A 22,431-nucleotide genomic window follows, 5' to 3' on the forward strand; every position below is an offset into this window, starting at 1 on the left:
TGCTCATCAGGCCATGCTGAGGTGGCATCCCAAGTGCCACAACTAGAAGGACCCACAACTAAAATATATACAACTACGTACTGGGGCAATTTGGGGAGAAAAAGCAGAAAGAAAAAAAAAAGGCGTGGAAAAGAAAAATAGAGCAGAAAGTGTGCTGAACGAAATAACAGAAGAGAACTTCCCAAATCCAGGGATTGAGAGACAAATGCGTGTGGAGGAAGCTTTCAGATCTCCTAGATTTGTCAATGTAAAAAGACCTACTGCAAGGCATATAGTAGTAAAAATAGCAAAAATGAATGACAAAGAAAGAATACTCAGGGCAGCAAGGCAGAAGAAAATAACCTACAAAGGAACCTCCATCAGACTTTCAGCAGATTTCTCTACAGAAACCTTACAAGCAAGGAGAGATTGGAGTGACATATTCAAAACTTTAAAGGATAAAAATCTTCAGCCAAGAATACTCTATCCAGCAAAAATATCCTTCAGATATGAGGGAGAAATTAAATCTTTTCCAGACAAACAAAAGCTAAGGGACTTTGTAGTCACAAGACCTCCACTACAAGAAATCCTCAAGAAGGCTCTCATACCTGAAAAAAAAAAGGGAGTAAGGGGTCACAAAACACAGAGTAGGGAGACAAATAGAATCTGAATAGGATAGCAAATATTCAACTATAGCATTAGGATAAAGGGAAGGAAATCACCAAAGCAAAGATAATCTTATCACTCTAACCACAAACTCACAACACAAGTTGGAATAAGAGATGAAAATAATAATTTAAGAGGGGAGGAGGAAAGGGACTGAAACAGTCTAGGCTAAGGAAGTAAGAGACAACCAGAAAATGGACTATGTTATACATGAGATTCTGAATAGAAACTTCAGGGTAGCCACTAAACTAAAAAACAGAACAGAGACACAAAACATAAAAAAGGAAAAGTCTAAGAAACCCAGCATAAGAAATTTCAGAAATCAATGGGTAGGCTAAAACACACAGGACGAGAAACAAAGGAAACACAGGAAAACCGGAAAATGAGCAACAGAATGACAGCATTAAGCCCTCATGCATCAATACTCACCCTCAATGTAAACAGATTGACCTCTCGAATAAAAAGACAGAGTGGCAAAATGGATTAAAGAACAAGATCCAACAATTTGTTGCCTCCAGGAAATACACCTCAGCTCCAAAGACAAACACAGGCTCAGAGTGAAGGGGTGGAAGATAACACTCCAAGCTAATAGCAAACAAAAGAAAGCAGGTGTCGCAATACTTATATCAGACAAATCAGACTTCAAGATAAGGCAGGTAAAGAGAGACATAGAGGGCCAATATATAATGATCAAAGGGACACTTCATCAAGAAGAAATAACGCTTATAAATATCTATGCACCCAACACAGGAGCACCAAAGTTCATAAAGCAACTATTAACAAACCTAAAAGAAGATATCAAAAATAACACAATAATAGTACGGGACCTCAACACCCCACTCACATCAATGGACAGATCATCCAGACAGAAAATCAACAAAGTAACAGTGGAGCTAAACGAAAAGCTAAAACAGTTGGACTTAATAGACATATATAGAAAACTCCATCCAAAAACAGCAGAATACACATTCTTCTCAAGTGCGCATGGAACATTCTCAAGGATAGACCATATGTTGGGAAACAAGGCAAGCCTCCACAAATTTAAAAAAATTGAAGTAATAACAAGCACCTTCTCTGATCATAATGCTATAAAGCTAGAAATTAATTACAAGAAAAAAGCTGAGAAAGGCACAAGGATGTGGAGACTAAACAATATGCTATTGAACAAGCAACGGATCATTGAAGAAATTAAAGAAGAAATCAAAAAATACCTGGAGACAAATGAAAATGAAAACATGCCATATCAACTTATATGGGATGCAGCAAAAGCTGTATTAAGAGGAAAATTCATTGCAATTCAGGCACATCTTAACAAACAAGAAAAATCGCAAATGAGCAATCTCAAACTATACCTAACTGAATAGAGAAAGAAGAACAAACAAAGCCCAAAGTCAGCAGAAGGAGAGAAATAATAAAAATCAGAACAGAAATAAATGCTATGGAAACAAAAAAGGCAGGAGAAAGGATCAATGAAACAAAGAGCTGGTTCTTTGAGAAGATAAATAAAATTGACAAACCCCTAGCCAGACTTAGAAAGAAAAAAAGGGAGACAGCTCAAATAAACAAAATCAGAAATGAAAGAGGAGTAATAACAACAGACTCCGCAGAAATACAATGGATTATAAGAGAATACTATGAAAAACTATATGCCAGCAAAATGGATAACCTAGAGGAAATGGATAAATTCTTGGACTCCTACAATCTCCCAAAGCTCAATCAAGAAGAAGCAGACAATTTGAACAGACCAAGCACAAGGAAAGAGATTGAAACAGCAATCAAAAGCATCCCAAAGAATAAAACCCCAGGACCAGATGGCTTTCCTGGGGAATTCTACCAAACTTTCAGAGAGGATTTAATACCTATCCTTTTCAAGCTATTCCAAAAAATTAGGGAGGATGGAACACTTCCTAACACATTCTACGAGGCCAACATCACACTGATACCAAAGCCTGACAAGGACAGCACGAAAAAGGAGAACTACAGGCCAATATCGCTCATGAACATAGATGCAAAAATTCTCAACAAAATTTTGGCAACCCGAATACAGCAATTCATCAAAAGGATCATACATCATGATCAAGTGGGATTCATACCAGGCACACAGGGATGGTTCAACATCCACAAATCAGTCAATGTGATACACCACATCAACAAACTGAGGAATAAAAACCACATGACCATCTCAATAGATGCAGAGAAAGCATTTGACAAGATCCAACAGCCATTTATGATAAAAACTCTGAACAAAATGGGGATAGAAGGGAACTACCTCAAGATAATAAAGGCCATATATGACAAACCCACAGCCAACATCATACTCAATGGGCAAAAACTGAGCGCCATCCCTCTGAGAACAAGAACGAGACAAGGCTGGCCTCTGTCACCACTCTTATTTAACATAGTTCTGGAGGTCCTGGCCAGAGCAATCAGGCAAGAAAAAGGAATAAAAGCAATCCAAATAGGGGGGAAAGAAGTGAAACTCTCGCTGTTTGCAGACGACATGATCTTATACATAGAAAACCCCAAAGAATCCATTGGAAAACTTTCAGAAGTAATCAACAACTACAGCAAAGTTGCAGGGTATAAAATCAATTTACATACATCAGTAGCATTTCCATACTCTAATAACGAACTAACAGAAAAAGAACTCAAGAACACAATACCATTCACAATTGCAACAAAAAGAATAAAATACCTCGGGTGAATTGAACTAAGGAAGTGAAAGACCTATACAATGAAAATTACAAGGCTTTTCTGAAAGAAATGGATGAGGACATAAAGAGATGGAAAGACATTCCATGCACATGGACTGGAAGAATAAACATAGTTAAAATGTCCATTCTACCTAAAGCAATCTACAGATTCAACACCATCCCAGTCAGAATCCCAATGACATTCTTTACAGAAATAGAACAAAGAATCCTAAAATTCATATGGGGCAACAAAAGACCCCGAATTGCTAAAGGAATCCTGAGAAAAAACAACACAGCTGGAGGCATCACAATCCCTGACTTCAAAACATACTACAAAGCTACAGTAATCAAAACAGCATGGTACTGGTACAAAAACAGGTGCACAGATCAATGGAACAGAATGGAAAGCCCAGAAATAAAACCACACATCTATGGACAGCTAATCTTTGACAAAGGAGCTGAGGGCATACAATGGAGAAAAGAAAGTCTTTTCAACAAATGGTGCTGGGGAAACTGGAAAGCCACATGTAAAAGAATGAAAATTGACCATAGTTTTTCACCATTCACCAAAATAAACTCAAAATGGATCAAAGACCTAAAGGTGAGACCTGAAACCATAAGGCTTCTAGAAGAAAACGTAGGCAGTACACTCTTTGACATCAGTATTAAAAGGATCTTTCAGACACCATGTCTTCTCAGACAAGGGAAACAATAGAAAGAATAAACAAATGGGACTTCATCAGATTAAAGAGCTTCTTCAAGGCAAGGGAAAACAGGATTGAAACAAAAAAAAACCCCACTAACTGGGAAAAAATATTTGCCAGTAATACAGCCGACAAAGGCTTAATATTCATAATATATAAAGAACTCACACAACTCAACAACAAAAAATTAAACAACCCAATCAAAAAATGGGCAGGAGACATGAACAGACATTTCTCCAAAGAAGATATACGGATGGCCAATAGGCACACGAAAAGATGTTCATCATCGCTGATCATCAGGGAAACGCAAATCAAAACTACACTAAGATATCACCTTACACCTATTAGAATGACAAAAATAACTAAAACAAATAGTAACAAATGTTGGAGAGGGTGTGGCGAAAAAGGAACGCTCATACACTGCTGGTGGGAATGCAAACTGGTGCAGGCACTACGGAAAACAGTATGGAGATTCCTCAAAAAATTAAAAATAGAACTACCATATGATCCAGCTATCCCACTACTGGGTATCTAGCCAGAGAGCTTGAAGTCAGCAATTCCAAAAGTCCTATGCACCCCAATGTTTATTGCAGCATTATTTACAATTGCCAAGATGTGGAAGCAACCTAAATGCCCATCAACAGATGATTGGATAAAGATGTGGTATATATATAATGGAATACTACTCAGCCGTAAAAAAGAACAAAACTGTCCCATTTGCAACAACATGGATGGACCTTGAGGGAATTATGTTAAGTGAAATAAGCCAGACAGAAAAGGACAATCTCTGTATGAATCCACTCATATGAGGAATTTAAACCTGTAGACAAAGAGAACAGATTAGTGGCTACCAGGGGAAAAGGGGGGTGGGGGGTGGGCACAAAGGGTGAAGGGTTGGACCTACAACACGACTGACAGACAATAACATACAACTGAAATTTCACAAGATTGTAACCTATCATTAACTCAATAAAAAATTTTTTAAAAAAAAACCTAAAGGTAAGAGTTAAAACTATAAAAATCTTAGAAGAAAACACAAGGGTAAAGTATTCATGACCTTGGATTTGGAAAAGGATTCCTAGATATGATACAAAAAGCATGAACAACAAAAGAAAAAACTAGAAAATTAGACTTGATCAAAATTAAAAATTTTTGTGCTTCAAAAGACATCAAGAAAGTGAAAAGACAACCTATAGAGTAGGGGAAAGATTTGCAAATCATATAACTGATAAGAAACTTGTATCCTGAATATACAAAGAACTCTTACAACTCAATAAAAAGGAGAAAAATATCCCAATTAAAAAATAGGCAAATGATATGAAGATGTTTCTCCAAGGAAGATATACAAATGGTCAATAAGCACATGAAAAGAGGCTTGCTATCATTAGTCATCAGAGAAATGAAACGAAAACCACAATGAAATACCATTTCACACCCACTAGGATGGCTACAATCAAAAAGTCAGATAATAACAAATGTTGACAAGGATATAGAGACATCAGAACCCTCACACACTGCTAGTGGGAATGTAAAATGCAGCAGCCTCTGTGAAAACCAGTTCAGCAGTTCCTCAAACGATTAAACAGACTTACCATATGATCCAGCAGTTCTACTCCTAGGTATGTACTCAAGAGAAATGAAAACATATGTCTACACAAAACCTTGTACACAAATGTTTATTTATAGCAGCATCAATCATAACAGCCGAAAAGGTAGAAACGATCCAAATACCCATCCACAGATGCATAAATAAGCAAAATGTAATACATCCGTACAATGGAATATTATTTGGCCATAAGAAGAAATGAACTTCTGATACATGCTACAACTTAGATGGACCTAGAAAATATTATGCTAAGAAGCCAGACACAAAAGGCCACATATTATATGATTCCATTCATGTGAAATGTCCAGAATAGGAAAATCCATGGAGAGAAAGCAGGTTACTGGTTTCCAGGGGCTAGAAGGAGGGAGAGTTGGGGAATGACTGCTAAAGGGTATGGAGTTTCTCTTTAGGGTGATGAAAATGTTCTGAAATTAGATAGTGATGATGGTAACATAAATTTGTGACTAAACTAAAACCACTGAATGGTACTCTTTAAAGGGGTGAATTTTATGGTATGTTAATTATACTAATTAAAAAATTGGGGGCTGGCCAGGTGGCGTTGCGCTTAAGTTTGCACATTTGGCTTCGGCAGCCCGGGGTTCGCCGGTTTGGATCCCGGGTGCAGACATGGTGCCACTTGGCAAACGCCATGCTGTGGTAGGCGTCCCACATATAAAGTAGAGGAAGATGGGCACAGATGTTAGCTCAGGGTCAGCCTTCCTCAGCAAAAAAGAGGAGGACTGGCAGCAGTTAGCTCAGGGCTAATCTTCCTCAAAAAAAAAAAAAAAATTAGGGGCTGGCCCCATGGCACAGCAGTTAAGTGTGCACATTTCACTTCGGCAGCCCAGGGTTTACCAGTTCAGATCCCAGGACATGGCACCGCTTGGCAAGCCATGCTGTGGTAGGCATCCCACATATAAAGTAGAGGAAGATGAGCACAGATGTTAGTTCAGGGCCAGTCTTCCTCAGCGAAAAAAGAAGAGGATTGGCAGCAGATGTTAGCTCAGGGCTAATCTTCCTCAAAAAAAAAATTTAAAGTAAGAAAACAATACATTGATAAAAGATCAATCATGAAGTTTTTTTTTACATTTTGATAATATTAATCATAAGGGCCAGCCTGGTGGTGTAGTGGTGAAGTTCATGCACTTCAGCAGCCCGGGGTTTGCAGGTTCAGATCCCAGATGCGGACCTAGCACCCCTTGTCAAGCCATGCTGTGGAGGCATCCCACATAAAATAGAGGAAGACTGGCAGAGATGTTAGCTCAGTGACAATCTTCCTCAAGCTAAAAGATGAAGACTGGCAACAGATGTTAGCTCAGGGTCAATCTTCCTCATACACACACACACACACACACACACACACACACACACACAGATACACACACAATAATAATAATAATAATAATAATAACCATAGCTATTTTCCTATAAATTAAGAGAACCAGATGGCCAAAGCAGAATATAGTGAAAGTGATACCACAAGAAACAAGTTAAACAAGCTAACAAGAAAGGAAGGGAAAGCTTTCAAAAAATGTCCTCCCCAAAAGACCAACTGGCCCTGATGGATTCACTCATAAATATTTCTGAACTTGCAAATAGAAAGTAATCTACATAAACAGCCATGAAGATAAGGAACGCCTCCTGATGACCTAGTAGGATTCTTCTCAACGAAACCAGATATATTGAGTTATCTCAATACACACACATAAGGCATTTATATAAATTTAACTGTCCACTTCTGATTAAATGTTTCCAGTTAAATATTTCAGGACAGGGAAAGGGAGTCTTTTAAACATCATAATCTACCACCTCCTGAAGTTTCCTAACGTGCCTGAACTCTTATAGTTCCTACTGCCCAGGAAGCCCAGCCCAGCCTCAATCACTCTGATCTTTCCTCCTCTACACTGAGTCAGGGTAAACTAGTTGCTTTTTAGTAAATCTGATCACATCTCGCCTATGCTCAAAACACTCCTGCAGCGCCCACTGCTTAGAAAAAAATTCTAGGCCCCTTGGCATGGAACATGAGATTCTTCTCTCAACTGGCTCATCCTGACTATCTGCAGGAAGCCATGCCACCACGCTAGACAATTTATGGATCCACTTGCAAGCCTTACTGTATCAGGCCTTACCTAGAACCACCTGGCAAATTCCTATGTGCCCCTCAACACCAGGGTGAAACACCACTGTGAAGCCGCAATAACCACCCTAACCACCACCCTCCACCAAACACACCTGTATCTATCAAGGAGATACACCAACCCTCAAACATCTGAAGTTAATACCAAACCTCAAATTCTAGACCCAGCCCAGGTCACCACCATCAATCCCCTCCCACCAGCTATACATCCAGTCTAAAAAGCCATCATCTCAACCAAGGGCCTCTTGAAAATCAAAAGCAGCTGGCAGACAGGCTTTAGCTACTATCACCCTCCATCTCACCTCCACACCAAAATACATGCAAGTAGTTTCAGGTCTAACTGTTTATGAATAATGATACTTTCAGTTTGGGAGAATATATGCTCATCGCGTGTGCACACACACACACACACACACACACAAAAGTGATCCCAGAAAACAGAAAGTACCAAAGGAGATGATTCTGGTCTTCCACATCTAGCATTGGGATAAACCGTGCAGGCCCACTATCATTCTTGAGAGGGGTGCCTCCCCTCCACCTCTACATCTGTCCTGTGCTAGGTCCGCCCAGCCCTGTATCCTGAGAAAGCCAGGGGCATCTATCCCCTTTTTTTTTTTTTCGAGGAAGATTAGCCCTGAGCTAACTGCTGCCAATCCTCCTCTTTTCGCTGAGGAAGACTGGCCCTCAGCTAACATCCGTGCCCAATTTCCTCTACTTTATATGTGGGATGCCTACCACAGCATGGCGTGCCAAGCGGTGCCATGTCTGCACCCAGGATCTGAACCGGCAAACCCCAGGCCGCCAAAGCAGAACGTGTGCACTTAACCACTGTGCCACTGGGCCAGACCCCATCTATCCTTCTTAGGAGAATCCCTATCTAGATGCAATCTGATTCCTACTTTTCACCTTAAGGAATAATTGCACAGATGATCAGATATGGCAGGAAGGAAAACCCTCAGGAGCAGGCAGGCAGAGTGGAAATGAAGACAGGTGCAACATCCACAGAACACTGAAGCCCCTTTCTCTTACACAAAAAGAGATGCACAGTGAGAGCCGATTCTCCTGCTGTGTTAGTGTAGGAACCTACATTTCATCCACAGTCTCTTAGCCCCTTCTCCCCACAGGCCCAACCCTGTGCCTGGGCAGGGTCTGAATTCACAAGGGCCAAAAATGGATTCCCCTAGAATGTTACATTAAGAGCATCAAAGAACACGACCAGCAGCTGGCCTCTGACAAACAAGGCAAACAGACTAGGCCAGTTCCACATGTCCCCATCTCAAAGAGATCCAGGTCAGCCCAGGTAGAACTCCTTCTACTTTGTCTGCTCCACTCCATGAATCTCAAACCCAATGGGCCTTGCAAAAACAGTTCTTACTAAAGAAGGAGATGAGCTGTGGAACTCAGAATACCAAGTCTAGCACATGGTAAAAGGCAACATTCCAAGACCACCTAAAAGACAGACACGAGGGCTTCTTGATGCAGGCGCATCTGCTTTAGTTTATTTTGTTTTAATTTTATTTATATTTTTAAAACAGAAAATATATTCACAAGGAAGAAAATTTGAAAGCTTCAAAAGTGAAAAATTTCCTTCCCAGTCCTGACCTCAACCACCCTGTCCCGTCCCAAGGCACAGCCAGTATTACAAATTTTTCTGTAGCTTTCCAAAAATATTCTATGTATATACAAGCAGATACAGATATGTTCCTTTTCCCTCTTTTTTTGGACATTTGGTAGCATATTATACATTGTTCTATGCCTTATATATTTCACTTACCAATGCATTCTAGAGATTATTCCAAATCAGTACCTAAAGAGCCTCCTCATTCTTTTATGGCTGCATAGTATTCCTTTCTGTAGATTAACAAAATTTCATTTAACCAATGTTCAGGGCTGCTCAAAGCGTCATCTAATAATAGATTATAGTAGTTACTTTTGTATATTAAGCCTACCAAAGCCTCTTTTCTCTGCCACCAAAGCTTGCAAAAATTCAAAGAGCACATTTAGAACAAGAAAAAGATTAAGAATCAGTTTACCCTTGACGGGAAATTATTTTTCTAAGCTCCTTGTTCACTAAGAGGCAGAGCTACAGACACTGTAGACACATCTAGTCAGCTGAGGCCAGGGGCTTATATAAGAAAGATCACACCCGCACACTACATAAAGGTCAAACATGCCATGCACATTCTGATTAATAATGAAAGACCAGTTTTCACTCAGACCAAAACTGTTCCTGACAATTAGTTGAGTCCTGAGCAAGTCTGGATTTCAAGTATTGAAATTAGTCCATCAGAAAAAAAAATCTATGATCAATATTAAACATAGATTGGAAAAGATGTAAGGTTTACATGCCTCTCTCTCTTTGGAAAAAGCCAGCTGTGTTCTCTGTGTCATAGGTACAAAGAGTAGAGAGGGCCAGGGGAAAAACACAGGGACTTTGCCTGCTTCCATGATGGTGTCAGGGCAGCTTGCACCATGTCACTTCTGCCACTCAAGTGACAAATGGACTTAGGATCATCTTCTGGAACCCATCACCTCCTGGTAAAAACTTCTGTCCTCTCAACTATGCCTAGCCCAGAACTAGGCATGAGCCAGCAGGCAGAAAATAGCTAGAAGGGTGCCTTGGTGGTAGAGGAGGCCCATGTGCAGGCCCCAGAGCATTCCACAAATCTGAGGGTGCTGTCAACTCAAGTTTCACACACATCTTCCCATTTATTAAGAAACTGCCTCAACCATGTTCCACACAGAAGGCCACTTAAAGACTTTGATCTTTATTTATTTTATTTTTTTTAGGAAGATTAGCCCTCAGCTAACATCTGCCACCCATCCTCCTCTTTTTGCTGAGGAAGACTGGTCCTGAGCTAACATATGTGCCCATCTTCCTCTACTTTATATGTGGGACGCCTGCCACAGCATGGCTTGATAAGCGGTGCGTAGGTCTGCGCCTGGGACCCGAACTGGCAAACCCCAGGCCACCGGAGCAGAATGTGCAAACTTAACCGCTGTGCCACCGGGCTGGCCCCAAGACTTTGATCTTTAACATGGTGAAGTAACAAAGGAGGCAGGGTTGGCAGTAGCCTCCTCCCCGTATATGCCTGAGTCCCACGCTGGTCAAGCAAAGGTCAATAAGGGCGAGGGCTACTGAGGCGTATCTCTACTGGCAGCAAACTCAGGTCACTTGGTTTTGACTGTAAACAGTTCAAATTCCATGAATGACAATCATTTGCCAATTAATTTTTGGAATGGAAGCTCACATCATTCCAGCCCAATGGCCACCTTTCAGGATCCTCCATCCAATGGGTTGGCTTAGGGCAGGTGGCCAGCAAAGTCTTCTCCAGCCTCTTGGCTGCTGCCATGACTCTCCATAGAATGGATCAGGAGAGCAGAACAAATGCTCTCTTAACCAGTGACTCACCAGGAAGTCTGTTCATGTTGACACCTTGAGCTGAGAGTCCTATTCCCATGTACCTTCAAAAAAGCACACACAAAAATTTCAATTAGCAAATAATTATGCATCTCCCTTCTCAAATATTTCTTGGTAAAAAATAGAAAAACAGGAAAGTGATGAATGTAGAGACTCTTTTAACATACTAGTAGTTCCTGAAGAACCTTTACACTTTGATTTTCTAATGGAAATCATCTCAATGCCTTAAGTAGCTAGAAAAACAGGAGGTAGTGTCTGTAACCAGCAACCACTGGCTTCAGTTTCAGAAGAAACTTTCCTGAAATCACTGCTTCCAGTCCTTTTTTTTTTTTTGGTAAGGAAAATTGTCCCTGAGCTAACATCTGTGCCAATCTTCCTCCATTTTACATGTGGGACACTTGACAAGTGGTGTGTTGGTCTGTGCCCAGGATCCAAACCCATAAACCCTGGGCCGCTGAAGCGGAGCGCACAAACTTAACCATCACACCACTGGGTGGCTCCATTCTGTACACGGGTCACTGCCATAACATGGCTTGACGAGTGGTAGAGGTCCACACCTGAGATCTGAACCCGTGAACCCAAGCTGCCAAAGCAAAGCATGCTGGACTTAACCACCAAGCCTCAGGGCTGGCCCCTGCTTCCAGTCCCTTGGTTTCTGGCTCCAGCTAAGGTGGTGGCATCTATTTCCGAGAAGTGCCTAAAGTAAGTGGCTCAATCCTAGATAGTGCTTGGCAGAGCAATACAAGATCAAGCCCACGGGGATAAGCCACTCTGCAACAAGGACCATGACACGGAAAAGGCACAGCCAGGCTAGATTTGTGTGAGACTGTCAAGATGCCTCACAAAAAGCTTCTCTGGGTATCTCAAAACTCATTACCTTCACTCCATATATGCACTGACCTCCCTGACCACGAAAAGTTGGGAGGGTGTGTAAAGCCCCTGAGGCCCCCCATTCCTCCCAGCCCATGTGCCTAAACAACTAAGCCAGCCACAGCAAGATGGGGCCCATGCTGGGCAACTCTGTCAAAGATGTCTCAGTGGCACTCATCAGAGGTCAGGCCAGAAAAGAAAATGAACACTTGAGTCCAAATGTTTGTAGCGTACAAAGAAATAGTGAGGTATTTCCCCAAGAACTTAGAAATAAGAGAAACAAGTCATGACCTTCTAAAAATAAAAGAGTAGAAACCCACACAATGCTACCTGATGTTAACTGCATATGAGAGTCAACAGGTAACTGAGGAGATCAGAACACTCAAAACACCAACCAAGAGGGCTAAGGTACAACATTATGGTTGCATAAAAATGTGAATGTACTTAATGCCACAAAACTGTACACTTAATAATGATTAAAATAGTAAATTTGGGGGCTGGCCGCATGGCCGAGTGGTTAAGTTCATGTGCTCTGCTTCGGAAGCCCAGGGTTTCACTAGTTCGGATCCTGGGCACAGACCTAGCAATGCTCATCAAGCCATTCTGAGGCGGTGTCCCACATGCCACAACTAGGACCCACAACCAGGATATACAACTATGTACTGGGGGACTTTGGGGAGAAAAAGGGGGAAAAAAAGTCAATTTTATGTTATGCATATTTTACCACAATACAAAAATTTTTTTAAAGCAATTATATAGGGTTTGCCTTATTTTGACCATTTCCAAGTGACTGTACATTTACATTCTGATTGTTCCCTGTTGTACGTAATTCTGCAAGGAACCCTTCCACATACCTTTCCCCATCTTGGGCTATTTCTTTTCTCTCCCAGTATTCTCCATGCACCTATGTACCTGTTTCCTAAGACAACCAGAGTCCCCAGAACATGGTGCTCCTGTCCCTGTGAGTCCTTCATCTGCAGTAAATGCCCCTTTGCCCCTCTCTGGATGGCTGCACCACTGGGTTTTGGGGGAGCAGCCTCTACCACCCAAATAAAGGATAAGGCGGGGAGGGAAGGCTCTGACCCACTCATCTTCTTCTAAAACCAGCTACCCCCATCATGCTGGGCAGGAACCAGGAAAAGACATGACCAACACATGGCCCTGATAACTTGGCCTGCAAGGGTTAAGGGAAAGTGGAGGGAAGGGAAAGGAGAAACAGGAGAGGAACAGCACTTCAAGGAGAGACTTCCATGGTTCAAAGGACTCAGAGACTCTAAAACTGTCTGCTACCACCTGCCAGAAGGGGACCTTCAAGGACCATCAGGAGCAGAAGCTGCGTAAGCCTGCCAGCAGGATTCCCATTAGATTAAAACCTAAACATTTTCCCAGAAAAACAGCAGCCCAAATAATAAGCTTCCTTATTTTACGTGATAGACGCTGCCAAAAGCTGGTCTCTATTCCCTTAATGCCACAGCTGACCAAGCAGCAAACGACCCCAAATGCCCTGCCAACATCAATCCACAAGCACAATTATGCAAGTGCAACACAGCCAGGGGGTTCCCTGACTTGGATGCGAGCCCATTCATCCTGCCTTGCTTGAAGGGGCGTGGGCCTCTGCCCAACACCACATGTGATCCCATCCGTGGCATACAGGTTTCCTGACACTAAGATGAAGGCTTGTGTTTGGAACACATGTGCTTCCTGGGTGACCCTCGATACTTAAGGCTAGTGCAAATAGGGGAGGTCAAGAAAGGGTGTGCTTAGCCACCAGCAACAGGGTTCTGGTTCCGCAACTTTCCATGAGAATGGGGAACTACTAACGCACGTGTACTCAGACACCAGTTGCCTAAGCCTCCCCATAGGGGAAGCCTTTTCCACCTCTGGCAACTAGCCCTTGACATCTTCTCATAGACTCTCTGCCCCACAGGTAGGATAGTGTTTACCAAGAGATGGCCTAGAGCCTCCATAAAAACCCCAGGGTCAACCTGAGAATCCAAGTGGATAAGCTAAGAATAGAGCACCCAGAAAAGACCAATACCCACACCTGGGTGCCCTGCCACCTGCAGGTGTCAATGACACAGGGAGCAGCCCCACAGGACCCTAAGGTGCATAGTCATATGAGGTCAGAGCTGAGTCAGTACTAAAGGGAATGAGAACCAACTCTTCAAACACTGGGTGACATTAAGTCTTTTCCAAAAGTATGACATTGTAAAACTACAAAAAAATGCAGTCTTGGGGCTGGCCCAGTGGGGTAGTGTGGTTAAGTTTGCACATTCCATTTTAGTGGTCCGGGGTTTGCAGGTTCAGATCCTGGGTGTAGACCTACACACTACTCATGAAGCCATGCTGTGGTGGCATCCCACATGCAAAAATAGAGGAAGAGTGGCACAGATGTTAGCTCAAGGCCAATCTTCCTCACCAAAAAAAAAGAAAGAAAGAAAAGAAAAGCACTCTCTGGGGCCGGCCCCATGGCCAAGTGGTTAAGTTTACGTGCTCTGCTTTGGCAGCCGAGGGTTTCACCAGTTTGGATCCTGGGCACAGACATGGCACCACTTGTCAGGCCATGCTGAGGCAGCATCCCACATGCCACAACTAGAAGGACCCATAACTAAAAATATATACAACTATGTACTGGGGGGCTTTGGAGAGGAGAAGGAAAAATAAAATCTTTAAAAAAAAAAAAAAAGAAAGAAAAGCAGTCTCTACCTTCCAGTAAGTCTTCATGCATTTGAAAACTATTATCCAACCAGTCTAAGATAAGCAAAGAGGGTAAAAAATCTATAAAGATCCTGTGAATATACTAAAAAACACTTTAAGTGGGTGAATTGTACAATATGTTAAATTACATCTCAACAACACTCAACACCTAGCAATAAAAGGAAACTATCTCAACATAATAAAGGCTATATATGAAAAACCCACAGCTAACATCATACCCGATGGTGAAAGGTCCTAAAGATTCCACAAAAATATGGTTAGAACAAATAAATGAATTCAGCAAAGTTGCAGGATACGAAATCAATGCACAAAAAGCAGTCGTGTTTCTATACACTAGCACTGAACAATCACAAAAGGAAATTAAGAAAATTTCATTTACTACAGCATCAAAAAGAACAAAATATTTATGAATAAACTTAACCAAGAAGGTGAAAGACTTGTACACTAAAAACTATAAAATGTTGCTGAAAGAAATTAAAGAAAACACAAATAAATGGAAAGACATCTGTGTTCGTGGATTGGAAGACTTAACATTGTTAAGATGTCAATACCACCCAAAGCCACATACAGATTCAATGCCACGCATATGGAATCTCAAAGGATGCTGAATAGCCAAAACAATCTTGAAAAAGAAGAAAAAAGTTGGAGGACTCACATTTCCTAATTTCAAAACTTACTACAAAGCTACAATAATCAAAAGAGTGCTAGCACTGGCATAAAGATAGACATGTAGACCAACGTAATAGAATACAGAGCAGAGACATAAATCCTCCCATATGTGGTCAACTGATTTCAACAAAGATGCCAAGACCATTCAATTGAAAAACAGTCTTTTCAACAAATGGTGCTGGGACAACTGGGCATCTACATGCAGAAGAATAAACTTGAACCCTTACCATACACCAAATACAAAACTAACTCAAAATGGATCAAAGACCTAAATATAAGACCTAAAACTATAAAACTCTTTTAAGAAAACATAGGAGAAAAGCTTTACGACATTGGAATTGGCAATGACTTCTCGGATATGACACCCAAAGCACAGACAACTAAAGAAAAAATAGGTAAATTAGACTACATCCAAATTTAAAACTTTTGTACACTAAAGCACACTATCAACACAGTGAAAAGGAACTCACAGAACGGGAGAAAATATTTCCAAATCACCTATCTGATAAGGATTTAATATTCAGGATACACAAAAAACTCTTACAACTCAAAAACAACCCTATTAAAATGGGCAAAGGACTTGAAATAGATATTTCTCCAAAGAAGAGGTACAAATGGCCAACAAGCACACAAAAAGATACTCAACATCACTAATCATTAGGGAAATGTAGAGATCAAAACCACAATGAGATACCACTTTACACTCTTTAGGATGGCTTTATCAAAAAAGCAGAAAATAGCAAGTGTTGATGAGGATGCAAAAAAATTGGAACCCTTGTGTATTGATGATACAGACACTGTGGAAAACAGTACGGCAGTTAATCATAAGGTAATTTGATGTTTAAAAGATTAAACTATGTTTTAAAAATGTTTAATTTTCAAACATAGAATTACCACATGATCCAGCAATTCCACTTCTGGGTATATACCCAAAAGAATTGAAAGCAGAGAATCAAATAGATATTTGTACACCCATATTCATAGCAGCATTATTCACAGTAGGCAAAAGGTAGAAGCAATCCAAGTGTCTATTGGTGACTGGATGAATGGATAAACAGAACGTGGTATATACACACAATGAAATATTATTCAGCCGTAAAAAGGAAGGAAATTCTGACACGTGCTACAACATGAATGAATCTTGAGAACATTCTGCTAAGTGAAATAAGCCAGTCACAAAAAGGCAAATACTGAATAATTCCACTTATATGAAGTATCTAGAGTAGTCAAATTCACAAACACAGAAAGTAGAATGGTGGTTGCCCAAGTCTCTTCTCCATTGATCTCTGGTGGCACTTAAAAATGAATGGGTTGTTAGGAGCTGTTTGGATCCTTGCTAAAGTTGAGTAAGTCAGTAAAAACAAGTATGATAAATTTCCCTTTATAGAGGCCTTTGCGGTCATTCACCAATCCCACAAAGATCTTCTCTGTTCTGTATGGTGCTGGGGACACAAGCTTGAGGACTCGGATTCAGTCCCTGCCCTCCAACAGTTTCCAGTGTCAAGTCAGGGGCGGGTCAGAAAATCAGGGTGCACTGACTTGGGGATTCTCAGAGGACGTGAAGGCTGAGTCAAAACCTGGTAAAGGAGATGAGGGGAAAAAAGAAGAGTATTCCATGCAGAAGCAGCAGAATGTGCTGAGGCATAGAAACAAGAAAGCAGCCCCCATGGTCAAGGAACTGAGAGAAGTTCACTGTGGCTGGGTCACAGCTTGGGCAGACCTAAAAAGAGCCAAACCTGGAGCAGAAAATGGGTTATTCACACACAGTTTGCATGCTAGTTTAAGGAGTTTGAACTTCATGGGAGGTCAATAGGAAGCTGCAGAAATGATTTAGAAAGGGCATAGCTGATCAAACAGCTGATATTTGGAAAATGGATTGAAGAGGCAAAACTGGAGGCTACCAAAATCAACCCAGTGGAAGATGATAGGACTGGATAAGGACAGAAGCAGTGGGGATGGTGAGACATGTAGAGAGCCAAGTGCTCTTTAGAACACAGTGAACTTTCTGGGTGGGGGAGGAGCTGCACAGGATGCAGCCTAGTGCAACCAGTAACCAAAGAAAGCAATTCTCTGAGACTCACTTGGAAACTCTGGAGGCCAAGTGCTTGGTCTGTCAGTAGCCACCTTTCCCCAGCTCTGCTTGAGCCCTGACATTTATACCATGCACAAATAACTGAACAGGAAACATACATGCATCAGAGCAAATATATTAGACAAACCCCGATTCAAATCTCACCTGTGCCACTGAGTTCACTATGTGCCCAAGGGCACGTCAAATGCCGTGTCAAAGCCTGCTTCTCAGCTATCACCATGAGTCCAGAGAGCCCTCAGTGCAGCCATCGAACAAGATCAGACAAAGGAGCAGCTGGGTGAAATGCCAGAGGGCTGCTGGTGGATGACTGGACAACCCCACTGTCCTTTAGTTCATGCACTGGAGGCTCTTCTAGCATTGGGATCTGGTAAAGAAAAGCAGGCCATTCTCGAAGGCCTGGATTTTGGGACATCTGAAAACAAATGACTATTTACTCGGGATTGCCGAGGAGAAAGGAGGTGAGCATTTGCTTCCTTCTTGGTAATGGGTCAGGCAATGCTAGGAACACTAACAGACAGAGGCTGCCTTGATCTCCTGGGAGGGAGGCAACAGGGGCTCTCACTCCCCAAACAGGTGACTGAAATAGACAGAGTTTAGCTCCCCCATACTTCACATCTCCACTAGGGCCTCCTTTTCAAGCAGCAGGATACATCTGAGGAGCTCAGGGGGAAAGTTATTTATCCTATAATACCACTGAAAGTAAGGTAAACCCATCTGATTTACTCCTTTCTTCTATATGGCAGCAAAATGTAAAGCACCATTTGTCAGAGAGGTGAGACAGCCAGTAAGAGGAGAGGGACAACAGACAAGCTCTTCGTGGCAGTGAGGCCATGAGTCAGCTTCTACCTTCTCAGTTCCTACTCTTCACTCCCAAAACTGTAACGCAAGCTAGAGCTAAAACAGTGACTGTGCCTCTCTGTCAGGCTCCAGAAAGAAGAGGGTAGCAGGCAGGCACTGTTCTGACCAAACTGGGTCGAGATCCACCAGAGAGCAGGACAGAGGAAGAGCAGCAGCTGCAACAAAGGCCCTTGGCTACCGACCGCACAGCCAGGTCCACCCAGAGACTCTCGCCACCCACTGCAGGCAGTGGAGGCAAACTGGAACCCTGGGAAACGACCCGCCTTGAGAATGAACTAGTGGTTTCTGTAGCCCATGCTGCCCTCCATCCCTCTCTGCTGACTCTCCCACAAACAACAGCCTGCTGAAACTACTACAGTCACATGGAGAGATGTGAGCACACTCCAGTCAGCTTGGATTTTTCTTTCTTCTCTTCGGTTTTCCAGATTTTCTACAACTAATATAAATTACTTTGATAGTCCTAGAAAAATCATTTTTGACAGCCAGCAGTTGGCTGCATACTGAGCAGGTTGTTGCCTGTCACCCACCAGATTCTCCCTGGATGGTCCCAGGGTATCATGTCAGTGCCAGAAGGACACACTGGGAGACTTGGCCTTCATGGTCAGCTTCTCAGTACACCCTGTTCCCTGAGCCTTGACAGGAGGGAAGAGGCTACATCAGAAGAGCACATCTTCAGAAACAGCAGGAAATGGTCAAAATCCCTGCTGAGCAGCATTATTCACAATAGCCAAGACATGGAAGAAAGCTAAGTACCCACTGACTGATGACTGGATAAAGAAGATGTGGTATATATATACAATGGCATACTACTCAGCCATAACAAATGACAGAATCGTCACATTCACAACAACATGGATGGACCTTGAGGGTGTTACGTTAAGTGAAATAAGCCAGAGAAAGACAAACTCTGTATGATTCCACTCATATGTGGAAGATAAACACACAGACAAAGAGAACAGATTAGTGGTTAACGGGGGAAGGTGAGTGGGGGCTGGGCACAAAGGGTGAAGGGACGCACCTATAAGATGACTGACAAATAATAATGTACAACTGTAATTTCACAATGTTGTAAACTACCATAACCTCAATAAAAAAAATTTTTTTTTTAAATCCCTGCTGAGCAGAGGATCTGGAGCTCTGGCTTACATGACACCTGGTGCATCTCAAGCACAACCCAGAGTACACACTCAGGAGACCATGCTGTGAAGACGCAGGCTCAGTACAGCTCCAACTGACTAGAGCTTCCTTTTTTTTTTGTTTTGAGCAAGATTAGCCCTGAGCTAACTACTGCCAATCCCCCTTTTTCGCTGAGGAAGACTGGCCCTGAGCTAACACCCATGTGCATCTTCCTCTACTTTACACGTGGGACGCCTACCACAGCATGGCTTTTGCCAAGTGGTGCCATGTCTGCACCCGGAATCCGAACCAGCGAACTCCAGGCCACCGAGAAGCGGAATGTGCGAAATTAACCGCTGCGCCACCAGGCCGGCCCCTAGAGTTTCTTCTGTGACCCAGGCAGGCCTGACGGTGAATAGAGGACAGGACCTTAGAAACGCAGGCCTCTGGACTCTTACACCCTCCAGAGGTATACAAGGCCTTGGGAGAGGAGGCCACTCATTTGCTCTAATCTCCTACCCGATCCTGAGAGACAGCTTGGAACACTCGACACAGGGAACTTCTTTGGCAACAAGTCTGACATTCCCTTCCTGCCTCCTGAAGGGAAACACCTGAAGAGTTTTAAAGTGACAGGAACACTTTGCAGCAGGGCTCCAGAGACAACACCCCAGACTCTGAAGCCTGGTCTCAGATACTCCAGCCTAATTCAGGACTGTGGGTTTTTTATTTCAACCCACATCTCACGTTCCCTATCAGAAGAGGAGAAATTGGACTAAAGGGCTCCTAAGCTCCTTCCCAGCTCTGACCTAGAGACTGCAATTCTTGACAGAATAATGTCTGTATACTGGTGTAAATATGTTGTATCCAGATCCAAACCTAAGATGGGGCAGACCCTGGAACAGCAATCAAAACCAGCAAGAAGACATCAAGAGAAATGAAAATTACAGACCAATAACCCTTATAAATATGGGTGCAAAAATCCTCAACAAAATTGTAGCAAACCAAATCCAACAATGTATTAAAAGGATTATCTACCATGATACCAAGTGAGAGTTATCCCAGGAAGGTAAGGGCAGTTCAACACAGAAAATCAATCAATATAATAAACCACATCACACATTAATAGGATGAAGGGAAAAAACCCACATCATCAGCTCAATTGACGCAGAAAAAGCATCTGACAAAATCCAACACCTCTTCATGAGAAAAACACTGAGAAAACTAGGAATAAAAGGGAACTTCCTGGGGTCGGCCCCACGGTCGAGTGGTTAAGTTCACACACTCTGCTGTGGCAGCCCAGTGTTTCACTGGTTCAAATCCCGGGTGCAGACATGGCACCGCTCATCAAGCCATGCTGAGGCAGGGTCCCACATGCACAACTAGAAGAACCCACAACGAAGACTATACAACTATGTACTGGGGGGCTTTGGGGAGGAAAAGGATAAAAAGAAAAAACAAAATCTTTAAAAAAAAAAGGGGCTGGCCGCGTTGCCGAGTGGTTAAGTTCGCGCTCTCCGCTACAGGCGGCCCAGTGTTTCGTTGGTTCGAATCCTGGGTGCGGACATGGCACTGCTCATCAAACCACACTGAGGCAGCGTCCCACATGCCACAACTCTCACATGCCACAACTGGAAGGACCCACAGCAAAGAATGTACAACTATGTACCGGGGGGCTTTGGGGAGAAAAAGGAAAAAATAAAACAAACAAACAAACAAAAAAAATCTTTAAAAAAAAAAAGGGAACTTCCTCAACATGATAAAGGGCATTTATGAAAAACTCACAGCTAACATACTTAATGGTGAAAGACTAAAAGCTTGTCTCCTAAGATCAAGGACAAGACAAGGATGCCCACCTTTCACTACTGTTACTCAACATGTACTGAGACTTCTAGCCAGAGCAATTAGACAAGAAAAAGAAACAAAAGCCACCCAAATTAGAAAGGAATAAGTAAAACAATCTCTTTTTGCAGATGTCACAATCCCATATATAGAAAATTCCAAACCATATACAGAAAGCTTACTAGAGCTAATAGACAAATTCAGCAAAGTTGCAGGATACAAGATCAACACAAAGCACTTTTTTTTTTTTTTTGAGGAAGATTAGCCCTGAGCTAACATCTGCCACCAATCCTCCTCTTTTTGCTGAGGAAGGCTGACCCTGAGCCAACATCCAGGCTCATCTTCCTCTACTTTATATGTGGGACACCTACCACAGCATGGCGTGCCATGTGGTGCCATGTCTGCACCCAGGATCCGAACCGGGAAACCCCAGGCCGCCAAAGAGGAACATGCGCATGTAACCACTGTGCCACTGGGCCAGCCCCCAAAGCACTTATGTTTGCATACGTTAACAATGAACAACCAAAAAGAAAATTAAGAAAATAATTCCATTTACTATAGCACCAAAAAGGATAAAATCCTTAGGAATAAATTTAACCAAGGAGGCAAAAGACTTGTACACTAAAAACTATAAAAAATTACTAAAAGAAATTAAAGAAGACATAAATAAATGGAAAGACATCTATGTTCACGGATTGGAAGACTTAACATCATTTAAGAAGGAAAGTATTATTAATACTCTCCAAATTGATCTAAAGATTCAATGCAATCCCTACCAAAATTCTAATAGCCTTTTTTTGCAGAAATGGAAAAGCCAATCCTCAAAATCAATGGACTTACAAGGGACCCTGAGTAGCTAAAAGAATCTTGAAAAAAGAACAAAGTTGAAGGATTCATACTTTCTAATTTCAGAACTTACTATAAAACTACAGTAATCAAGGGGGCAGGCCCGGTGGCCAAGTGGTTAAAGTTCCCCATGCTCTGCTTCGGTGGCCCAGGTTCACATGTTCGGATCCCAGGTGCGGACCTACTCCATTCATCAGCCATGTTGTGGAGGCATCCC

At 42.2% G+C, this 22,431-nt stretch overlaps 1 protein-coding gene across 1 annotated transcript in view; it reads right to left on the reverse strand.

Annotated features, from left to right (window-relative positions):
* RANBP10 (RAN binding protein 10) overlaps positions 1–22,431 on the reverse strand; it is a 69,040-nt gene that overhangs the window by 35,597 nt on the left and 11,012 nt on the right. Inside the window, exon 3 of the mRNA XM_001496579.6 lies at positions 11,198–11,250. Coding sequence (XP_001496629.6) covers positions 11,198–11,250 — 53 coding nt within the window. The remainder of the gene's footprint in view (positions 1–11,197; positions 11,251–22,431) is intronic.

Source organism: Equus caballus, chromosome 3 (genome assembly GCF_041296265.1).
Source record: "Equus caballus isolate H_3958 breed thoroughbred chromosome 3, TB-T2T, whole genome shotgun sequence".
Lineage (NCBI taxonomy): Eukaryota > Metazoa > Chordata > Mammalia > Perissodactyla > Equidae > Equus > Equus caballus.